Raw genomic sequence first — 19,611 nt, 5'->3', positions numbered from 1 at the left:
TAATAAAAGACGGTCTATCAACCTTACGCTGCGCTGCTGACCTCGCATCCGGGATCAATGTTTTCCTTCACTTCGGTACACTTCTTTCAGACATCTTGAACCAAGATTCTCCCTTATCTGGGCATATACCAGTTTCAAACACTCAGGGGTTCACATTTGTACAGTTAAATAGCAAACGCTGGCCAAGCTAAAACTACAATGTGTAAACATTACGTGCAATAAAGTATTTGTTATGTTACACGTCATTTCTGACAGAGTGTAGCAGCAACTGGCTTTGAAATAGACTACTCTGAGCGCCATCCTACTCGCACGTTAAGCCTTTGGTCCCGGGGGGCTACCGGCTAAGACGAAGCCGATTCAGATTGGAGCAAATCGAACATCGATTTGATTCTGTCGTACCGCGTAAGCAGCCAAGATGGCGATCCCCGATTCGTGACGTCACATGAAGTTCGGCAAGCCGATTGAACGAATGATTTCAGTACTTTTGACACTAAATCGCTACCGCGTAAAAAATCGAAGTTCGGCGCCTGAAGCCGATTCCCATTGGAATTGTCAGTTGAAGCCGGGCACTTTTCAGTAACCGTGATCAATTTTAATTTCTTATTTTCACTGTTTTTCAACAATATTAGGAGCTATTTACGGTGGGCGACAAATTTTAGGAACATCTTAATCAATATAAAATTGATATCGGCGTGGATTTTCGTGTTTAAATACCTAAATACAGTGTCATGGAGATAGTCGTTTTATGGGCTGCTGCGGAAGAAAATGTCTTCAGAATCTTGAGCAAATCGATTGCAGGATACTTCGAGAGAAAAGCCAGTATATACTTCTCACAGGTACATCTATTTATAACATTATTTCTGACAAGTGGCTCAATGTTTACAGAGGAAAAGTTGCTGAACTTACTAGAAGCGATTTTTGATCATTTCATACTTATCTATTTTGTTTTGTTTCAGAGAGTAGCTACATTAATAATTTTAGATTATCAAAAGATGCATTTCGGACTTTGTATCATGACTTAGGACCATATCTGGAGTTCCAATGCTCTACAACTGTGCAATCGACTTTAAGGTAGGTGGTTACTATATTATGTTATATTTTACCTTATATTTTGATAATTAAAGTTATACTACAACATTACATGAATCCAATATAATATCTGTATGTTATTATATTACAGTGACAAATGCCCTCAATCAGCCTGCAATCGTGAGATAATATATCAAGTTTCCTCGGACAAAAACTGAGCATGTAGAATTCTCCAGAGGTTTTAATGACAAATTTGGATTTCTTGGAGTACTTGGATGCATCCACGGCACACACATTGCCATTATCCAACCTCACAAGTGGGAAGAGGCCTTCTTCAATAGCAAGTATTACCATTCATTGCATGTTATGTTGGTAAGAATCATGCCTTTAACTAGCTACATTTGTTTTGATTCTTATGATTGAGTCGCTAAAAATATTTTAATTTTCAGGTTTGTGATGGAGATATGTGCATTACATTTGTGATGCATCCAATGGGAGTGTTAGTGCTAGACTGCTAGCCAAGATAACCATATTTGGAACAACAGCACTTTGAGAAGGGAAAAGGAACATCTCCTTAATTTAAATATTAAGTGGACTTGTGTGGTCCTTGAAATGTAAATTACAAAGTCAGTGTGGTGTAATCAAAAGTGGCAGATTTGTTATTCAATAATACAACATCTAAACAAACCTTTCTTTATTGGCATCAAATAAACTATTTTCATTACGCAGATTTATTTATTTTGTGTTATTACATAATTTGTTTCATTGCACCCCTCTCATTAACCAACCTATCTCTCAAGTAGATACATTTTTCTAATCTTGTGTCCATTGTGCTTAATAAAGTAGTTTATCCATCTATCTTTAACTTGTAATAAATAAATCCATTTATTTTGTATAAATACAAGCTTGCGGGGCCTTATGGGGACTAGACTATTTGTAATGTGTAATAGTATAGTCAAAAAAGCCCTGTGGGTGGATCAAAGAAATGTAATCAATTAGAACATACTACAAATATAATATTGTTCCCAATTCTTACTATAATATGGAAATATAAGTTAATTGCATCCAACATCTTCATCAATACACCTATACAAATCTTTTTATTAGATAGTAGTTGGCAAGGAGTGGGTGTATATACTATACACCTCTGCCTACCCCTTCGGGAATAGAAGCGTGATGCTATATTATTGTTGTTTCAAAATAGTTCTTGGTAAAATGATATCTAGTTGCTTTGTCTTTAATGTTACCCCTAGACAAACTCACTTAAATAACATGACCAAACTTAAGTATTTAAATTAAATATAGGAGTGGGTGTATACATATACTATACACCTCTGCCTACCCCTTCGGGAATAGAAGCGTGATGCTATATTATTTTTGTTTCAAAATAGTTCTTGGAAAAATGATATCTAGTTGCTTTGTCTTTAATGTACTTTAATGTTACCCCTAGACAAACTCACTTAAATAACATGACCAAACTTAAGTATTTAAATTAAATACAACTTCACTTAAATAACATAAATGGAGTACTTATACTTTAGCTTAAATATTTACATACAAGTTTATTGAATACATATGTTTTTACTTAAGTATTTTAACTTAGTTTCTCTATTGTCTTCGTTCTTGAGAATCGTCATGCTGCTATTCTTTAACCTGTAATAAATAAATCCATTAATTCATTTAAAATACATGCGAAATATAAACAGTCACAATATGACAAAGTTTTTATGACGTCTATCATGTACATTAGTAATAGTCTTTATAGACTAGTTATAATCCTTTAGTTATTACTTTATTTATTTGGGTGATCCCGGCAAGGCAGAAATTTTGTAAAGTGGTCCTTCATGAATTAAAAGTTTAGGAACACTAGCCGACTTTAATGGAATGAAATACAATGTAAAGAAAATATTTTGGAATGTAATAAAGTAGCACATACAAAGGTATAAGGATATTTATTTTTGGCCTTTATTCTTGCTATAGTATGGAGTAAAATATGCTGATCAAGGAGGTAAATTTGGGTATATAACATACATACAATCTTTACGCTACATCCCTGGCGGGGTGGGCAGTTAGGACAGACCACCAAGTGTCGTGATCCTTATAAACTTCTCCTACTTGCTCCAATTCCATACAATTTTTAATAAGTTTGAGTAAATTACCTTATATTGGTCTTCACCTAACTTCCTCCAGCAGCAGCCGAAGCAACTCTGTTTGCATATCCGCGGCCTTGCTATTAGCTTCAGCAGCTGTAGCCAGCCAGCTTGTCGACTGCTGAAACAAGTCGCTCCTCCATGTCTAGCCTCCGACTCTCTAGATCTAGTAGGTAGTAAATCGGTGATCTAGAAAAACAAAAAGATACATTTACAAGTTTCCAACAAACTATTTAAGTTGTTGAACAATGAATAGGTTCATTATGTGACTATTCTTTCTTGACTTGTTTCTTACTACTACTAGATTAATAATTTACTTACATTTCATTCGTTATTGTTGTTATTGTATAAATTCTGAGAAGATAAAACTGTTGCATTCGGCGCGAATTCAAGTATGTCAGCATTGTCAGCTGATATAACATAACGTCATTTTTCTTTTTTTTTTGCGTTTCATTACTTCAGTTGCAAAAGAAAAATCCGTCGTTGCATTTTCCTTTAGTTTTAAACATTTGTAAGACTTTACAAAGTGATTAACTAAATATATTATCAATTAATAAAAATAACATACAAAATTAGTCTGTATTTTTTAATTTCATAATGATATAAAATATTAAATGTTTACCAAATGTCTTAACGAAACGCAAGACCAAAAGTCATTCGTTCAATCATGCACCCCTCTAATATGTCTATTATTATCTATGGATTGATTTTCATCCAGATTGCAATGAACATCGGAAATTACCCGGTACCAAACGCCGAACTTCGATTTATCTGAATCGTTTTCAAGTCGCCGAAGTTCGGCGAATTAGCCGGTAGGCCCCCCGGTTACTACTTACTGTTGTAAGTATGTAGTCGTTATATGAGTCACCTCAGGGGCCTTTGGCGGCTTAATAATAACCCTGACACCAGGGTTGTTGAGGCTGGTAAAAACTCACACGATAAGAAGATCCCAATCGCATCAGAGTACTGCGGGGCGGAAGGCAAGAGGGAAACCACTGCCCTATTTTCCCTAACAAAGTAGCATGGAGAATGCTACACCGACAAGAGCGTGGCTCTTAAATTGGTTAGTGACACGTCATTTACATACCTCAATAATGGAGTCGGGTAAATCGGCAAGTTTGGCGACGTGCAGCCCGAGTGAGTGCGTGGCAGGTCCCGGTACGATCTTGTGTAGCAGCAGCAGTTGTTGGTCCACCACCGTGGCTTCCGCGTGCGAGTTCACTATCACGCCCGGGTGCAAGCTTTCCAGTCGCGTCAGTTCGTGGTAGTGCGTCGCGAACAGGCAGAAGCATTTTGAATTCGTTGCTAGTTCCCTGGAAAAGTATATTAAGCTGTTATTTATCGTCGCCTTAAGGTGAAGCGTCTTTTTGAAAAAATCACATTTAGATGTGATTTTGGTTAAGAAAACCTCGCAATGGACACGCAAATTTTAATCTAGGTGAAAATATGAGGTCACAATTTTTACTCGGCTTGAAATATAAATAAGATAAGAAAAGATTTATTCTTCAATACTACAAAAAAATAATAAAGGTTTTCCGATTCCGATATAAATACGTAGAAAATAACAATAAAAACAACACCAGCTTATTATAAATAGAATACTTCTTCCAGCGCGCCACACTGAAGCAGAGCGCCCAAAACGCTGGCAGCATTTCATTGTGAAGTTATTTTTACCCATTAACATATAATTGAAACTTACTACACTACTACTATTAATTTACTTGAAATTAATTGAAAGAAATTGAGGTTTTGTTGTTATTTTCACTGTAATGCGCCGTTATCTTATAAGGTAGCATAACAAGCACACGACTAAATTCCTAATTGGTCTAGTCAGCGGAACATCCAGCGCAATGAACTGAGTACCCACGCTTCGCCGATCTTACTGTTACACCAACGTGATAGATGGTGAGCCGTATCGCAGTCTATAATAGCAACTGTGTTAGTGAAAAGTGCCATCATCCCCCTAGCATTATCGCATTTCTCACAGGGTCCGCTTACCTAACCTGAAGATTTGATAGTGACAGATTTGTTAGTGAAAAGTGCACTTAAATATAGGCTCGCCCCCTATTACTTGGGGCCTTAAAACATCTGCCTACCCCTCTGAGGATACAGTCGTGATGTAATGTTTAAAAATAAATGAATAGGGATTTATTAAGAAAAGAACAATACTTACTCAGCAACAGCCCACGCTATGCCGCACCCTTCATACGTGGAGGTGCCTCTTCCCAGCTCGTCTACCAGCACGAGGGAATCCGGCGTGGCAGTCTGGAATCAACACGTGATACGTTGTTATAGATAAATGACCGACCTCACTACCCTGGTGTCAGGGTTACTTATGATCCGCCATAGGCCGCCATGCCTCATGTAACGACAGAATGTTTAACATGCCCTCCGAAGCACGAATCATCTTATCATCGGACAATCGGGTGATCAGCCTGCAATGTCCTAAACAAACTAGTTAGTAAAGTTAGGTCTCAACTGAAAATACGAGACATCTCGTTTATTTCGGTCAGTTTACTTAGCCATTGACAGATAACAGTTTTTAAAAAGGAGCTACTTTAAATCTGCCCTTAAAAATTTGGAAAATAAACTCAAAATGGCGGTAGTCTCAACCATCTATAACATAAAGGTGCTTTGTTCCCGAAGCCCCCATTTTCGAATATAGCGGTCTCATTTTCGGCACCAGTCACCGGCACCATACAACTTACAACGCGTGAGTTAATAGTTACGACATAAAAACTAGGAAAATTACCCTCAAAATGGCGGCTGTCTCGACCATTTCTAGCATAAAGGTGCTCTGTCCCTTGTCCTCTCTATCCGAAGCCCCTACCCTCGCACACAGCGCTCTCAACCTCGGCACTATGGCAGTAGTCGCCGGAACCATACAACTTACAACGCGTGAGTTAACAGTTACGATATAAAAACTTGGAAAATTACCTTCAAAATGGCGGCTGTCTCGACCATTTCTAACATAAAGGTGCTCTGTCCCTTGTCCTCTCTATCCGAAGCCCCTACTCTCGCACACAGCGCTCTCAACCTCGGCACTATGGCAGTAGTCGCCGGCACCATACAACCCGCGTGAGCTAATAGCGCCGCCACGCCGCATGACCGCATCCAAGTTGATTTTCCACCCATATTCGCGCCTGTCACCACGTGCAATAGACACGAACCTGGAAGAAAATTAACCCGTACAGTATCTTTGCAATGAATAAATGAATTTGATCTTTCAGGAGCTCGGTGGCGCAGCGGTAAACGCGCTCGGTCTGCGATTGTTGAAGTTAAGCAACTTTCGCAAGGGCCGGTCATAGGATGGGTGACCACAAAAAAAAAGTTGTCATTAATCGTTATTAACAGTCGTTAATAACCACCAATCCGCACTGGGCCCGCGTGATGGTTTAAGGCCCGATCTCTCTATCCATCCATAGGGAAGGCCCGTGCCCCAGCAGTGGGGACGTTAATGGGCTGATGATGATGATGAATCTTAAAACCGTAGTTTGATCACACACCGGATATTCCGCATTCCGAATACATCCCGCTTAGGGACGGTACTGAAAAGTATCGACGTCCGAAGGACGTAATATACGATCCCGACGACCCGATTACTCTAGCCATAGAGGCAGCCAATCAGCTCGCGACACCAAACACTTCAGGACCCCGATACCGACCCCGCCGGCGTGGTCGACGATTTCCCTCATTCAGCGCTTATGTGGATTAATTCTTTCAAATATTTTTCCTCTCAGACGACGCCCTGAGCCGTGGTTCGCGCCCAACTGGGCACCCTCAGGCCTGTTGTCTTAAACGTTGTACCGGGTGGGCCTTCAGCGCTCCCCATTTTGTCCGGCCAAGTAGTTAATGCCATCTGCGGCAAATCTACAAAAAGTCACGAAAAAAAAAAAAAAAAAAAAGATATTCCGATATTCCGCATTTACAGCATAAGTCGAGCATGCGAGACAGACTGCGCGCAAACAAATGTCAAATAGCAATATTGCTTTTTTAGATGAATTTAATTCAAAGTGGCCTTTTTAACCCCCCAGGAGTGACTGTGGATTGTCTTAGTACTTGTGACTCTGCTCACACTCACGCATGACTATATTATGTTTGTATGTTATTTAAACATACATACATAAACTCACGCCCGTAATCCCTAATTGGGTGGGCAGAGCCACAGGTATTCAAAGGAAACTTGCAGCCACTGTTCAAAAAAAATTCAAAATGCCTAGCGTAATCTATATAATTGGGTAGTTGCCTAGGTCAAAGATAAATTATGATATTCTGATTACTAAATAAAGTCAAAGCTAAAACTATCAAAAAAACGTTTTCTTTATTCTAATTTTACTTATTTATGAATTTTAATAATGAATAATAACTGCGACATTTTGTCACGTTTGTCTATGACGTCACAGGTTGATTTGCTTTTTCATACAAATTCCATAGTAATTTCGTGTTTCGACGTTTAGTAAAAAGTAACTGATTGACTAGTAGGAAACTATCCTATTCGTCAACGAACCTCGTTTAAACTCCACATCGTTGGGTATATAAGATATACCCTCTTGTACTTCAAGGCAGGGATGACGAACCTCCTTGAGGACAAACTCATCGAGTTCTTCAGTAATCACGGGTCGACAGTATGGGTATGGCGCCGTCGACGCCGCTACGGCGAACGAAACTAACACGTCCAGGCGAGATAGGATGTGCGATAAACAGAATAGACATTCTGAGTAGCCCGCTGAAACATAAAGAAAGTACAACTTAGGTATTCAATTGGTAACATGCTCAAAGGGCAATATGTAATACACTTCTCATCAAAAAAATCGAAACACTTCCGTTTTCATTATTTCTGTCCGAATTTAACACAAAAAAGAATTCATACGATGAAAAAAAATACATAAATGTATAGCTGGCAGTTTGGCCATTACAGTAATAAACGAAAATTCTAAATTCAAAATTAGACTTTCATTTGTTTATCTTATAAACGAAATGAATCACTGTTTTGAGACAAATGTGTGTTTAGGGTTGGAGTACATTTAGCGTTTAAAAACTAAAAATTGGCGCCTATCCTTAAACTTTTTGTTTTTTATTTCAATACTGTGACTTTGGGACGTCTGAAAAAAGGTTTTTTTTCTAAAACGTATGGATACTTCGCCCACAGAAGCCGCCCAAGTTGTGGCATTGCTGGATTCTGGCCTTAGTCAGCGTGTTGTGGCTGCAAGACTGCATCTAAGCCTGTCATCTGTTCATAGAGTCTATAAACGTTATCGGGAGACTGGTTTGTTCACGCGCCGTTCAGGATCTGGCAGGAATCGGGTCACTTCTGAGCGAGATGATCGATTTATTGTAACAACTTCTTTAAGAAATCGACGCCTTAACGCTTTTCAACTGCAGCAGCGGCTTCGTGTTGTACGAAGGGTGGCTGTAAGTAACTCTACAATTAGAAGAAGGTTGAAGGATCGTGGACTGGTACCGCATAAGCCAGCAAATGGGCCGAAATTAACTGCAGACCATCGAAGAGCGCGCCTTAACGTTGCACGTGAGCACCTAAATTGGTCATACCTACAGTGGAGCAAAGTTCTCTTTTCTGATGAGTGTAAAATTATGCTGTATGGTAACGACGGAAGGAACAAGGTCTACAGAAGAGACGGAGAACGCTATGCACAATGCTGCATTGAAGAAAAGGTCAGCTATGGTGGCGGTTCTGTAGGTATGACCAATTTAGGTGCTCACGTGCAAAGTTAAGGCGCGCTCTTCGATGGTCTGCAGTTAATTTCGGCCCATTTGCTGGCTTATGCGGTACCAGTCCACGATCCTTCAACCTTCTTCTAATTGTAGAGTCACTTACAGCCACCCTTCGTACAACACGAAGCCGCTGCTGCAGTTGAAAAGCGTTAATGCGTCGATTTCTTAAAGAAGTTGTTACAATAAATCGATCATCTCGCTCAGAAGTGACCCGATTCCTGCCAGATCCTGAACGGCGCGTGAACAAACCAGTCTCCCGATAACGTTTATAGACTCTATGAACAGATGACAGGCTTAGATGCAGTCTTGCAGCCACAACACGCTGACTAAGGCCAGAATCCAGCAATGCAACAACTTGGGCGGCTTCTGTGGGCGAAGTATCCATACGTTTTAGAAAAAAAAACCTTTTTTCAGACGTCCCAAAGTCACAGTATTGAAATAAAAAACAAAAAGTTTAAGGATAGGCGCCAATTTTTAGTTTTTAAACGCTAAATGTACTCCAACCCTAAACACACATTTGTCTCAAAACAGTGATTCATTTCGTTTATAAGATAAACAAATGAAATTCTAATTTTGAATTTAGAATTTTCGCTTATTACTGTAATGGCCAAACTGCCAGCTATACATTTATGTATTTTTTTTCATCGTATGAATTCTTTTTTGTGTTAAATTCGGACAGAAACAATGAAAACGGAAGTGTTTCGATTTTTTTGATGAGAAGTGTATAATGGTGCTAATTCCTATAAATACCATCTAATTTTATTTTAAGTTATATCTGTCATTTTCTTATCCGCCGAAAAGGAAAGTGGTAATCGACAAGCATATTTATGGAACACACGTCAATTTTAAGCACAAATCTAAAACAACCGTCTAAAAATTTTACATTCGCCAATAACCCGACAGAATTAAGTTGACAGCACACGTCAAACGGTTTGTATACCAGCGAGATACCTTTTTGATTCGCCCGGGTTATTCATTCATTTACTCATTCTTCCTAAAATTAAGAGATGTTAGTCATCACGTGTGTTGTGTGTTGTCTGTCTGTCTGTGGTGTCCGGAAGTAACATATGTTTATTTCTTTTTTTCTTTCATTCGTCCCTTTCCTTTTCGGCGGATAAAAAAATTACAGGTATAACTTAAAGTAAAATTAGGAGGTGTCTGCAGGAATCGGGGCCAATATCTGCTTTGAAACCCTACGTCGTTTATGAAAGCGAATATCTCTGAAAGTGAAATGAGTGTTTTGTGTCCATTGTGCTCAATAAAGTATTTTATCTATCTATCCAGGTGTTCACACCAATCTAGCTGTTTACACCAATCTGGGTGTTCACAGCACTCTAGGTGTTTACAATAATCTAGCTCACACCAATCTCCCCTAGATCGGTGTATTAACCGAGGACAGACGGTTGGTTATGTTGTCGTGTAGGTACCAATGAGTTATTAATTTATTTTAAGTGCAATTTTCATTAACGTATCATTTGTGAAATATGGGCCATGCGATGGTTGCACCATTGACTACCCGAATTGGGAATATATTAACTTGTATTTATTCATATTTACTTTATGCACGTCTTTAGGACCTTACCTGCAATGCCTACGATTTCGGCGACAACCTTATCCTGTTCCTTTTCATAGGAAGCCTTTGTTTGTAAGTATTCATCAGTAATGTTCTCCAGAGCGTTGGTTTTAAACCTAACTCCACCTTTGACAGCATCTATGATGGTATACTTCTTGTTGCCACGCAACGACTGTTCTTCTTTCATTGTTACCCTAAACAAGTAAGATATTTCATTACAAAAAAAAAAAAAAAAAACTGTGGGGACACAGTTCTCAGTAATACAAAGTTGCATTTTTAGCAGATTTTGTTTATAGCGTCAGTTTTTCTCCACCTCGCGCTCTCATCGCACGCCCGATAATTATTCAATTGTAATGTATTATTCAGTTGTAATGTATTATTCAGTTGTAATGTTTGTTAACGTGTCAGAATAAACTCAGTTCAGTACAAATCAGTGCATATTATTTACTGTCGCTCCCGTATAAGGCCCAACGAGAGCACCTACCGAACAATTCAATAGATTACTGTGTTCTCGAACATTATGGCCGATGGGCTGATCCCTCGTTACTCATATCCATCTTCGGGCTTCGTATCAACATGTTTTTGACGTGACTTATCGTAGATTTGCCCCAAATAGCATTAACTACTTGGCCGGACAAATGGGGAGCGCTGAGGGCTCTCACCCAGTACAATATTTAAGGCAACAGGCCTGAGGGTGCCGAGTTGGGCGCGAACCTCGATTTAGGGCGTCGTCTGAGAGGATTATATTTGAAAGATTTAATTGACCCTAGTGGGTAGAAACCCTCGATATAATCCGTGCCGCGCGCGACACGGTTGCTGTGCAGAGCCTGCTGGGGTAGACAGAGCAGTCAAACAGATCGAAAAAAGTTATCTCAAGAAAACTCTTACCTAAAGTAGAAGCCGTTCTGAGGATTGCTGTCCAATTTGATAGTCTTGCCGGCGTCTAGACCCAGGTCTCTCGCAGCTCTATTCAATTCTTTGTCAGCTGAATTTTGAAGCGAATCCAGTTGTTCACTTAAGTTTTGAAGTTGCTCGTCGAATGATGGTTTCACTAAGAAGTCACCTGTAATTACGACATTTTATTAACATTATTATGAGGAGCTCGGTGGCGCAGCGGTAAACGCGCTCGGTCTGCGATTGTTGAAGTTAATTAACTTTCGCAAAGACCGGTCATAGGATGGGTGACCACAAAAAAAATATTCATCTCGAGCTCCTCCGTGCTTCGGAAGGCACGTTAAGCCGTTGGTCCCGGCTGCATTAGCAGTCGTTAATAACCACCAATCCGCACTGGGCCCGCGTGGTGGTTTAAGGCCCGATCTCCCTATCCATCCATAGGGAAGGCCCGTGCCCCAGCAGTGGGGACGTTAATGGGCTGATGATGATGATGATGATTAACATTATATTATAGGTATATCTTATTGCAAATCGTTGTTGTTTCTATGCTGTTGGACTGAGGAAATAAATCAAAAAGTTTATTGAATTCCATGTGTCCTAGGTAGGTACCAACTTATAATAAAACCTCTTATATAGTGCGCGGTAACGTGGCCAGTATAATGGGCACCTTTGAACCGGGTACGAGAGGGGGCGGTATTTTAGATTGACTAGTGTTTGTGTTATAATTTGAAATGTTTTAATTATTCGTAATTTTAAGTGACAAATTGTATAAATTAATGATAAAATGAATAAAATTATAGGCATTTAATAAAACCTCTCACTTAACCTCAAGCCTTAGGTAGTATTTGTAATATAACAGTACGGGAATAAAGTAGAACCCATTTTATTTTAATAAGATCGGCTTGCAAGTAAGCATAGTTGTAAATAGGTAATTTGTTGAAACAATCTATCGATCTTTGTCCCGATCAAGTTCCGTTTTTATCAGTAAACACGCTTTACAACCAGTATAAACAGAGCTCCGCAATTTTTTGAATAGACTAAGAATAATAGTAAGGAGAGCTCAGGTAAAACTGGTAAGCCGGCGTCTGAAATTCCTTTAGCTACGAATAGACACGTTTCAACTCTATTGGTCGTAAAAAAAGTTGCACTCGTGGGGATTGGCTGTATACAAAATGGATCAGGATTTTAACCAACCACGCGCCGCGCGCGACCGGTGCTGTAGTGTTACATAGCGCGGCTATGTGTGCGTGACAGTTATCAACTCAGACAGGTTAGGTTCACGGGACACGTCATAGCAAACACTTGCACTCGCAAAAGGACAAACCGGTTCGCGTCAGTATTGGTCTGAGGACGAGCACTGTGAGTGTCGCGAGTCAGCTGCAATAAATGTTAATGTGGTTGTTGTTATGGATTGTTTTCGCGTGTGACAATAAATAATGGTGAATTCTTGTACGGTGTGTCTGAATAATTCTCGAAAAAACTCCGCGATATCATATTTTTCATATCCAAACGACGATGTTAGGTAAGTACAAATCCAAATACTGTTAAATGTGTCTATAAGGAACAATACACACGATGCACACGCGGTGGTTTGGTAATCCACCTCACAACCCACACGATAGAAGAAGAAGAATACACACCGCCGCCGACACAATCCGGAGGCCTATGTATAAATAATCATATCGGTAACATGCAACCGCTGACATGTCGTAGACTTGCGCTAACGAAGTGCTTCCTTGGCCGGCGGCACATTAGTTTTCACCAACAAGGATGCCGACAAAAAGTTGCCAACATAAGGCAGGTCGAATTTGGTGTATACTGCGCTGTACATTAGAAAGGAGCAGGTTTAGCGTTCGTGTAGGTACTCGCTAATATAGTGCGACGTTGACGGCGGGTTGAAATAAAATTCCGTTATAACGTTCACACACTAAAAGTTTATTGCACACGGTACAAGGCACGGCACAATAGGCAAAAGCACAGAAGGAAAGTAAGAGAACAACTAGAAGAGTAAAGCACAGAAAGATAGACAAACATAAAGTGTTACGAGCGTACGTAAGTGCGAGTGTTCTAGTTCAGCGCGCGGCGCGTATTTTTTTTTTTTGTTTTGGTTTTCCCCGAAGGGTAAGGCAAAGGGAACTATGCCCATACAGCCATGTCTTACGTATTTTTTTCTTGATGATTAATGAAATGATGACAGATGATGATGATGAAACCTAAGCCCCCACCCTCGGAGTAGACTCCTACTCCGAACCCCAAACGAATTAACTCAAAAGTCCGCATAAACTTTCGAGTTATGAAGCGGCTTCCTAGCACGAAGCGAAAATAGGCAGATACACTTTGTTTATTGAATACTCCGATATAATAACACTCGCGAATGTCTTCCGACTAACTTAATGCGATCATTAACCACAAAACACCACTTCGTATTAATTATTTAGATTATTCAATGAAGAAAGCAACTGTCCCGTTCCCGTTTCCCGCCAAAAAGCCGCGCGACGCGTAAATATCTAATAACAAAACTCGGTACGCTTGTCCGTTTGTAAACTGATTTTGTACATATCTAAATTATTATTTTAACATTTACTTTTTACTTTATGATTTTGATGTTTTACAATAACGTTTACTATATTGTTTAATTATATAAAACTATGTATATTTTATTCTTACTACTTATTTGTACATTGTAAAATATATATGTATTTATGTTTATTTTAACAATTATAATATATTAATTTATACAAACAAATATAAAATGTAAGGCACATGTTGAATAGTGGAATTCCAGTTATTCCAGACAAAGGTCAAATTTGGAATTCTATATTTTTCATGTGGGATTGTCAAATCGGCACACAGGTAAAAAATTACAATATTGACAATATGTGTAGGTACGTAAATAAATAAATAACGTGTCCAAACTTTAATACTTAATAAATACCTATTATTTTGCTGTTTTTCAGAAGGGAACAGTGGCTGAATGCAGCAGGGCGACAAGATCTATGTCACAAGCTTATGTCTGAGAAAGCTAGGAAGTGTTACAGAATATGTGAAGAACATTTCGACAGAAATTGCATAAAGTACTCTAAAAAAGGCACTATGAAATATTTGCATGAAGACGCATTTCCGACGCTAAATCTGCTGCCAAACAGTAGTTTAAAAGAGTGGGAGATCACATCTGAACAAGAAATATCGAATATCGCTGCGAATACAAGTCGTCGTATAATACCTGACAAAAATCAAATTCAAGATGATGAAAACCAATTTGAAATAATAATACCTAAACAAGAAAATCCGGTTGCCAGTATGTCGAATAACAGGGCGACAACAAGTCAATGCGATATTATAATAGAGAAACAAGAAAATGTTTTTTCTGAAATATCTGAGGCCGATGCAGGAAGAAGTTTAAAAGTCACTGAGATTAAAATAGAAAGGGTGGAAACCCCACCAAACGACGAGGATATATCAAATTTTGGCACCAACTTGACCTATGAAAGTGACGATCAATCAGGAACATCAAGAAAAAGGAAATCTTTAGATAGCGGAGAAGTTAAGACTAAAACTTCTAATCTCGAAAGTCTAACAAAAGAAGATTTTCTAGAATTATGCCAAAAATTTATGAGCAAAGGAATGTCTCAACTTATTAAGTGTCAGATAGATATGCAAGCAGAAAGTTGTGAAAATGGATACAGTGAAGCTTATATTTTTTTTGCGCTTAGTCTTTTCTACTCAAATCCTGCAGCTTATGATTTTCTACGCAATACATTTAGTTTGCCATCAGCACTTAATTTGCGAAACTTTGTGAAGCCAATAGGTACTAAAGTAGATGAAAGATTTCTCAGCGTTTTGAAATGTAAAATAGATAAAATGGGAGCTCATGAAAGGATTTGCAGTTTTTGTGTGGATAGTACGTGCATAAAAAAACAATTATATTACGACGTCACACACGATCGTATTATAGGTGTCCATGAAATCAATGGAACACAGAAAATGGAAGTAGCAAGATACGTTTATGTCATAATGGTTCGCGGCATTGTCCACAACTGGGAACAACCGATAGGTTATGGGTTTCTTAGCGAGTGGAAAAACAGTCCTGAGTTAAATGAGTGGATTGACAAAATTATAACATCTTTAATTAACATCGGTCTTGATATACGTTCGTATGTGTCAGATTTAGATTTGGAAATCGTTACTGCCACATACATGCGTTCAGTCAGTATTCATAAACCATATTTTGAGATGAACGGACGCAAAATCTATAAGATATTCGATGTTCCGCATCTCATCAAATGTGTGAAAACTCAACTGAAGAAATGCGATTATGTTTATGATGACAAAATTTTAAAGTGGTCTTATATCGAGGAAATATGTAGACATGACAAAAGTGACGAATTTAGATTGGCTGCTCAAGATTTGACTAATGTTATCGCGACTTCAATAAGAACCTACACAGACTCGAATTTAATTGACCCAGCAGCAAGAGATACGGCAGATTTTATAGAAAACATAAACAAATTATTTGACATACTAAATTCGACCAAATCACGGTCGCTGAACGTATTTAAAAAGGCTTTCTGTGGCGAAGAATATCAAATGACTTTTCTGCAAAATATTTTAGATATTTTTCAGCGGTTAAAAGTGGTTGACACGGAAACTGGTACAGATGTAACTGAGATCACGAATTATATCGTGCCGTTTCAAATCACCTTAAATTCCATTCTAGCTCTGTATAAAAATTTACAATCAGAAGGAATTCAATGCATATATACAAAACGCCTGAGCAAAGGCGTGATTGATAAATTCTTTAAAAAAATCGCGAATGAGTGCGAAAGTGGTAAAAAACCAACATGTCGCCAAATGGACATTGCTTTTAGAAAGATGGTCGCAATCAATATATTAAAGAAACCAGAACACATTAACAGTAAAGAAGATTTAAAAAGCCTTCTAATGAAACAAGAACAGTTTGACAAGTGTTTACTGTCGCATTCAAGGGATGTTACTCCCATAATAATAGAAACACCTGACTATCACTTTGATTTACCGTCAAAAAAATCTCTATTTTTTGTATCAGCATATCTGTATAGAAAATGTATCGAGCAACATAAGCGTGAAAATCTAGAAGCGCATGACGGTTATATACAGGACGGTGGTTTTGTGGCGAAACCGCCGAATTATTTTATTAAATTCATAGAGACACTCGAGAACAAATTCTGTGAATACTTTGATCACAAGGAGATGTCTGCAAACATTGCTAACTGTATATTACAACAAATAGAGGATTGCACACTAGAAATGCCGTGCGACTGTTTCCCTGTTGAATATTTGAAAAAGCTTTTTGTAAGGTTTAGAATTTACCATACCATTAAAAAAAATAATAAATTGATAAATGCCAGACAAATAAAAGTGTTAAAAATATATAATTTGTGTTAGGCTTTTACGCGACAGTACCCATAAGGATTCGCTGACACACAACCACACTGCGCAGGGCACTACTATTTTACCTGAGCGACTAATTCCGCAACATGGAGTAAACCCGCCTCGTGCCCAGACTGAAAATGTTGCTGTTGTTAAAACTCTTTATTAGTATGTTTACGCGGCTATTATCATAATTATAACACATAATACAGGGTTCCGGGTCCCGTGATCATGGCATTTGCAACAGTGTTCAAATATCGGGAGTCTCATATCCCTGATTAACGCGGTAAGAACACGGTATTATATGTTTTAATTAGAAAGGACACGGGGTGCTTTATTTTTTCAAATTGTTTTTTATAATACTCTAGTCTTCTGCCTAAAGGTTAGGTAATTTAGATCTTTTTACATAAGATTTGAGCCTTTTTACTGCCGGGAATGGCACATCAGCACGTGACAACCCCGCCGCGCCGCTTCAATTCAGTTCTTACATGTATCGGTCGAGTCAATGGGCTTAATTATTAGTTATATCCTAACAAGTAATGTTATACTTTTAAAACTTAATAAACATCAAAAAAATGTTAGATCTTTAAGAATATTTTTTTAGTCTTCCGGCCAAAGCCTACGTAATTAGCTAGTATATAGAGATTGTTCAATTTGAAACCACACAGATACTGGAAAAGTGTTGGGACATAATGTAAAAAATAAAGACCGAGTTCTTACTCGGATCTTACTTACACGCGTTTTTATATGTGATTAAATGTAAAAGTATGAATAATTGTAATTGTTAGTTTTAAAGGTTTTTACTCGTAATTATTTTGCTGTAATGTAAACATAATGATTGACTGAATGTAAACAGATACTTAATACAAACGAACAATTTTTATTTCGGCGTAATCCTACCTGAAAAGAACATACATATCATGCTTATAAGTATTCATTTTATGATTCTGTTTATCAAATACAAGAAAATTTGTGAGTGTGTCCATTTACACTCTCTCTTACATTTTATTTTATCTTTTCCTTCCAACTTTCCTTCATTCAATCTCATTGACGCCCTGGGCCTTGGGTAATCTGCCAAGTACTACCCTGCTACCATAGGTATATTTTATGTTTGAATTTTGAAATTGGACGCAGATTTTATTTTGTCTGATTCGAATATTTATTAACTTATTTACGTGTTGAGTTTTTATTTATTTAAATTAAGTATTGAAGGTAGCAGCCCTCAGACGCCACACAGAATTGCGCTTGTACGATATTGTCGTGATTGATTGATGATTGATACGATATCTAACAAATTCCAAAAACATTCCATTGACACGACAAAGATTCAGAGTCCATAGCAAATCAAGCTTACCTCTTTCAACAGCATCCATGTCGACAGTAGCTTCAATCATTTGTAGATATTTGTTCAAATCCTCATTCAGTTCAGCAATAGGTTCTTCCAGCGAGGAGTGAACTGTCGGATGCTTCGCTTCAGCAAGACATTGTAACAGCGCTGGTAGTCTATTTATGGCCTGTTGGTGTTTTTAACATGGAATTATTAACGGTATTTTTACTTTCCATTTCTGATCAGATTATACGACTAGAATGTTACATGCTGGGGCCTGTTTAATAAAACTTACAATTGTAAATTACAATGACAATTTGATGTACATTGCGTAGCTAATATGAAACTGCAAAATATTTATGATCACACACTCCGCAATGTACATCAAATTGTCATTGTAATTTACAATTGTATGTTTTATTAAACAGACCTCTGCTCTCATCAAGAAACAAACAAACTCGATATATCGTCACAATAGTAACCCTCAAATCAATTACACATACATTGGTACATAGGTGGAAACTGTTTTGGCTTAATGTATTTAAGTTTAAGTATCTCATTATATAACGACCTCCGTGGTCCAGTGGTTGAGTGTTGGGCTCACGATCCGGAGGTCCCGGGTTCGATTCCCGGTGGGGATATATCACAAAAATTACTTTGTGGTCCCTAGTTTGGTTAGGACATTACAGGCTGATCACCTGATTGTCCGAAAGTAAGATGATCCGTGCTTCGGAAGGCACGTTAAGCCGTTGGTCCCGGTTACTACTTACTGATGTAAGTAAGTAGTCGTTACATGATCCATGTAAGGGGCCTTTGGCGGCTCAATAGTAACCCTGACACCAGGGTTGATGAGGTACCCCACCTCACAACTCACACGATAGAAGAAGTATCTCATTAAGTATCTATTGTACAAGCGCATTTGTTTTCTAAATAAAGAAAAAAAAAGCAATATTGCAAGTGACTAGTATTTATGATCTAGTCTAAAAAGGCCACATCAGAGCTATTAATCTAAAAAGCAACATTGCAATTTGATATTTACACCTATAAATGTAAGTGCGCAATGTCAACATACGTCAAATAGCAAAATTGCTTTATTATGTAAAATGCTTTAATGTGGCCTTGACTCTGGCAGTAATGGTTGTCTACCCTCGTAAGGCCCGGATTTCCAGACACAATAGTTAAACAATGGGATTTGGATTTTAAAAGGCATCTGGGCCTTACGACCCTACTATACGACAACCGGTTCCCATAAACCATAAAGTTCAAGTTGAATGTGGCCTTTTTAACCCCCCTGATCATAAACCAAAACATGGCTAAAAAAAAAAATGGTTAATGGTTAATGGTTTGGTCTTATGATGACCAAATTGGAGATGTCCTTAGAAAAGGTTCAATACGATCTACTCTGAACCGGCGTGCGTGTATGAAGCGATTGATGAATGTGGAGGAAGCAAGAGAAGTGTGTCAGGATCGAAGCAAATGGAATTCTATAGTCTCTG

At 38.3% G+C, this 19,611-nt stretch overlaps 1 protein-coding gene and 1 long non-coding RNA gene across 6 annotated transcripts in view; one reads left to right on the top strand and one right to left on the bottom strand.

Moving 5' to 3' along the window:
- LOC126371204 (DNA mismatch repair protein Msh2) overlaps positions 1 to 19,611 on the bottom strand; it is a 47,453-nt gene that overhangs the window by 6,990 nt on the left and 20,852 nt on the right. For 3 of the 4 annotated variants that reach the window (XM_050016455.1, XM_050016456.1, XM_050016458.1), the window contains 7 exons: positions 18,143 to 18,302; positions 11,374 to 11,548; positions 10,495 to 10,679; positions 7,687 to 7,905; positions 6,117 to 6,349; positions 5,353 to 5,444; positions 4,267 to 4,492 (listed from right to left, as the gene is read on the bottom strand). In XM_050016455.1, coding sequence (XP_049872412.1) covers positions 4,267 to 4,492; positions 5,353 to 5,444; positions 6,117 to 6,349; positions 7,687 to 7,905; positions 10,495 to 10,679; positions 11,374 to 11,548; positions 18,143 to 18,302 — 1,290 coding nt within the window. Of the gene's footprint in view, positions 1 to 4,266; positions 4,493 to 5,352; positions 5,445 to 5,931; positions 6,032 to 6,116; positions 6,350 to 7,686; positions 7,906 to 10,494; positions 10,680 to 11,373; positions 11,549 to 18,142; positions 18,303 to 19,611 lie in introns of all 4 variants that reach the window. The other variant, XM_050016457.1, reaches the window with a different exon arrangement.
- LOC126371387 (uncharacterized) lies at positions 558 to 1,621 on the top strand. Of its 2 annotated transcripts, XR_007567014.1 has the most exons (4): positions 558 to 836; positions 957 to 1,071; positions 1,181 to 1,401; positions 1,479 to 1,621. It is a non-coding gene; the product is annotated as an uncharacterized LOC126371387 (long non-coding RNA). The 2 variants fall into 2 exon arrangements; XR_007567013.1 differs by having other exon boundaries at positions 558 to 1,071.

The sequence above is a fragment of the Pectinophora gossypiella genome, chromosome 12 (genome assembly GCF_024362695.1).
Source record: "Pectinophora gossypiella chromosome 12, ilPecGoss1.1, whole genome shotgun sequence".
In the NCBI taxonomy this organism is placed as follows: domain Eukaryota; kingdom Metazoa; phylum Arthropoda; class Insecta; order Lepidoptera; family Gelechiidae; genus Pectinophora; species Pectinophora gossypiella.
This window is presented reverse-complemented; position numbering and strand designations above follow the sequence as displayed.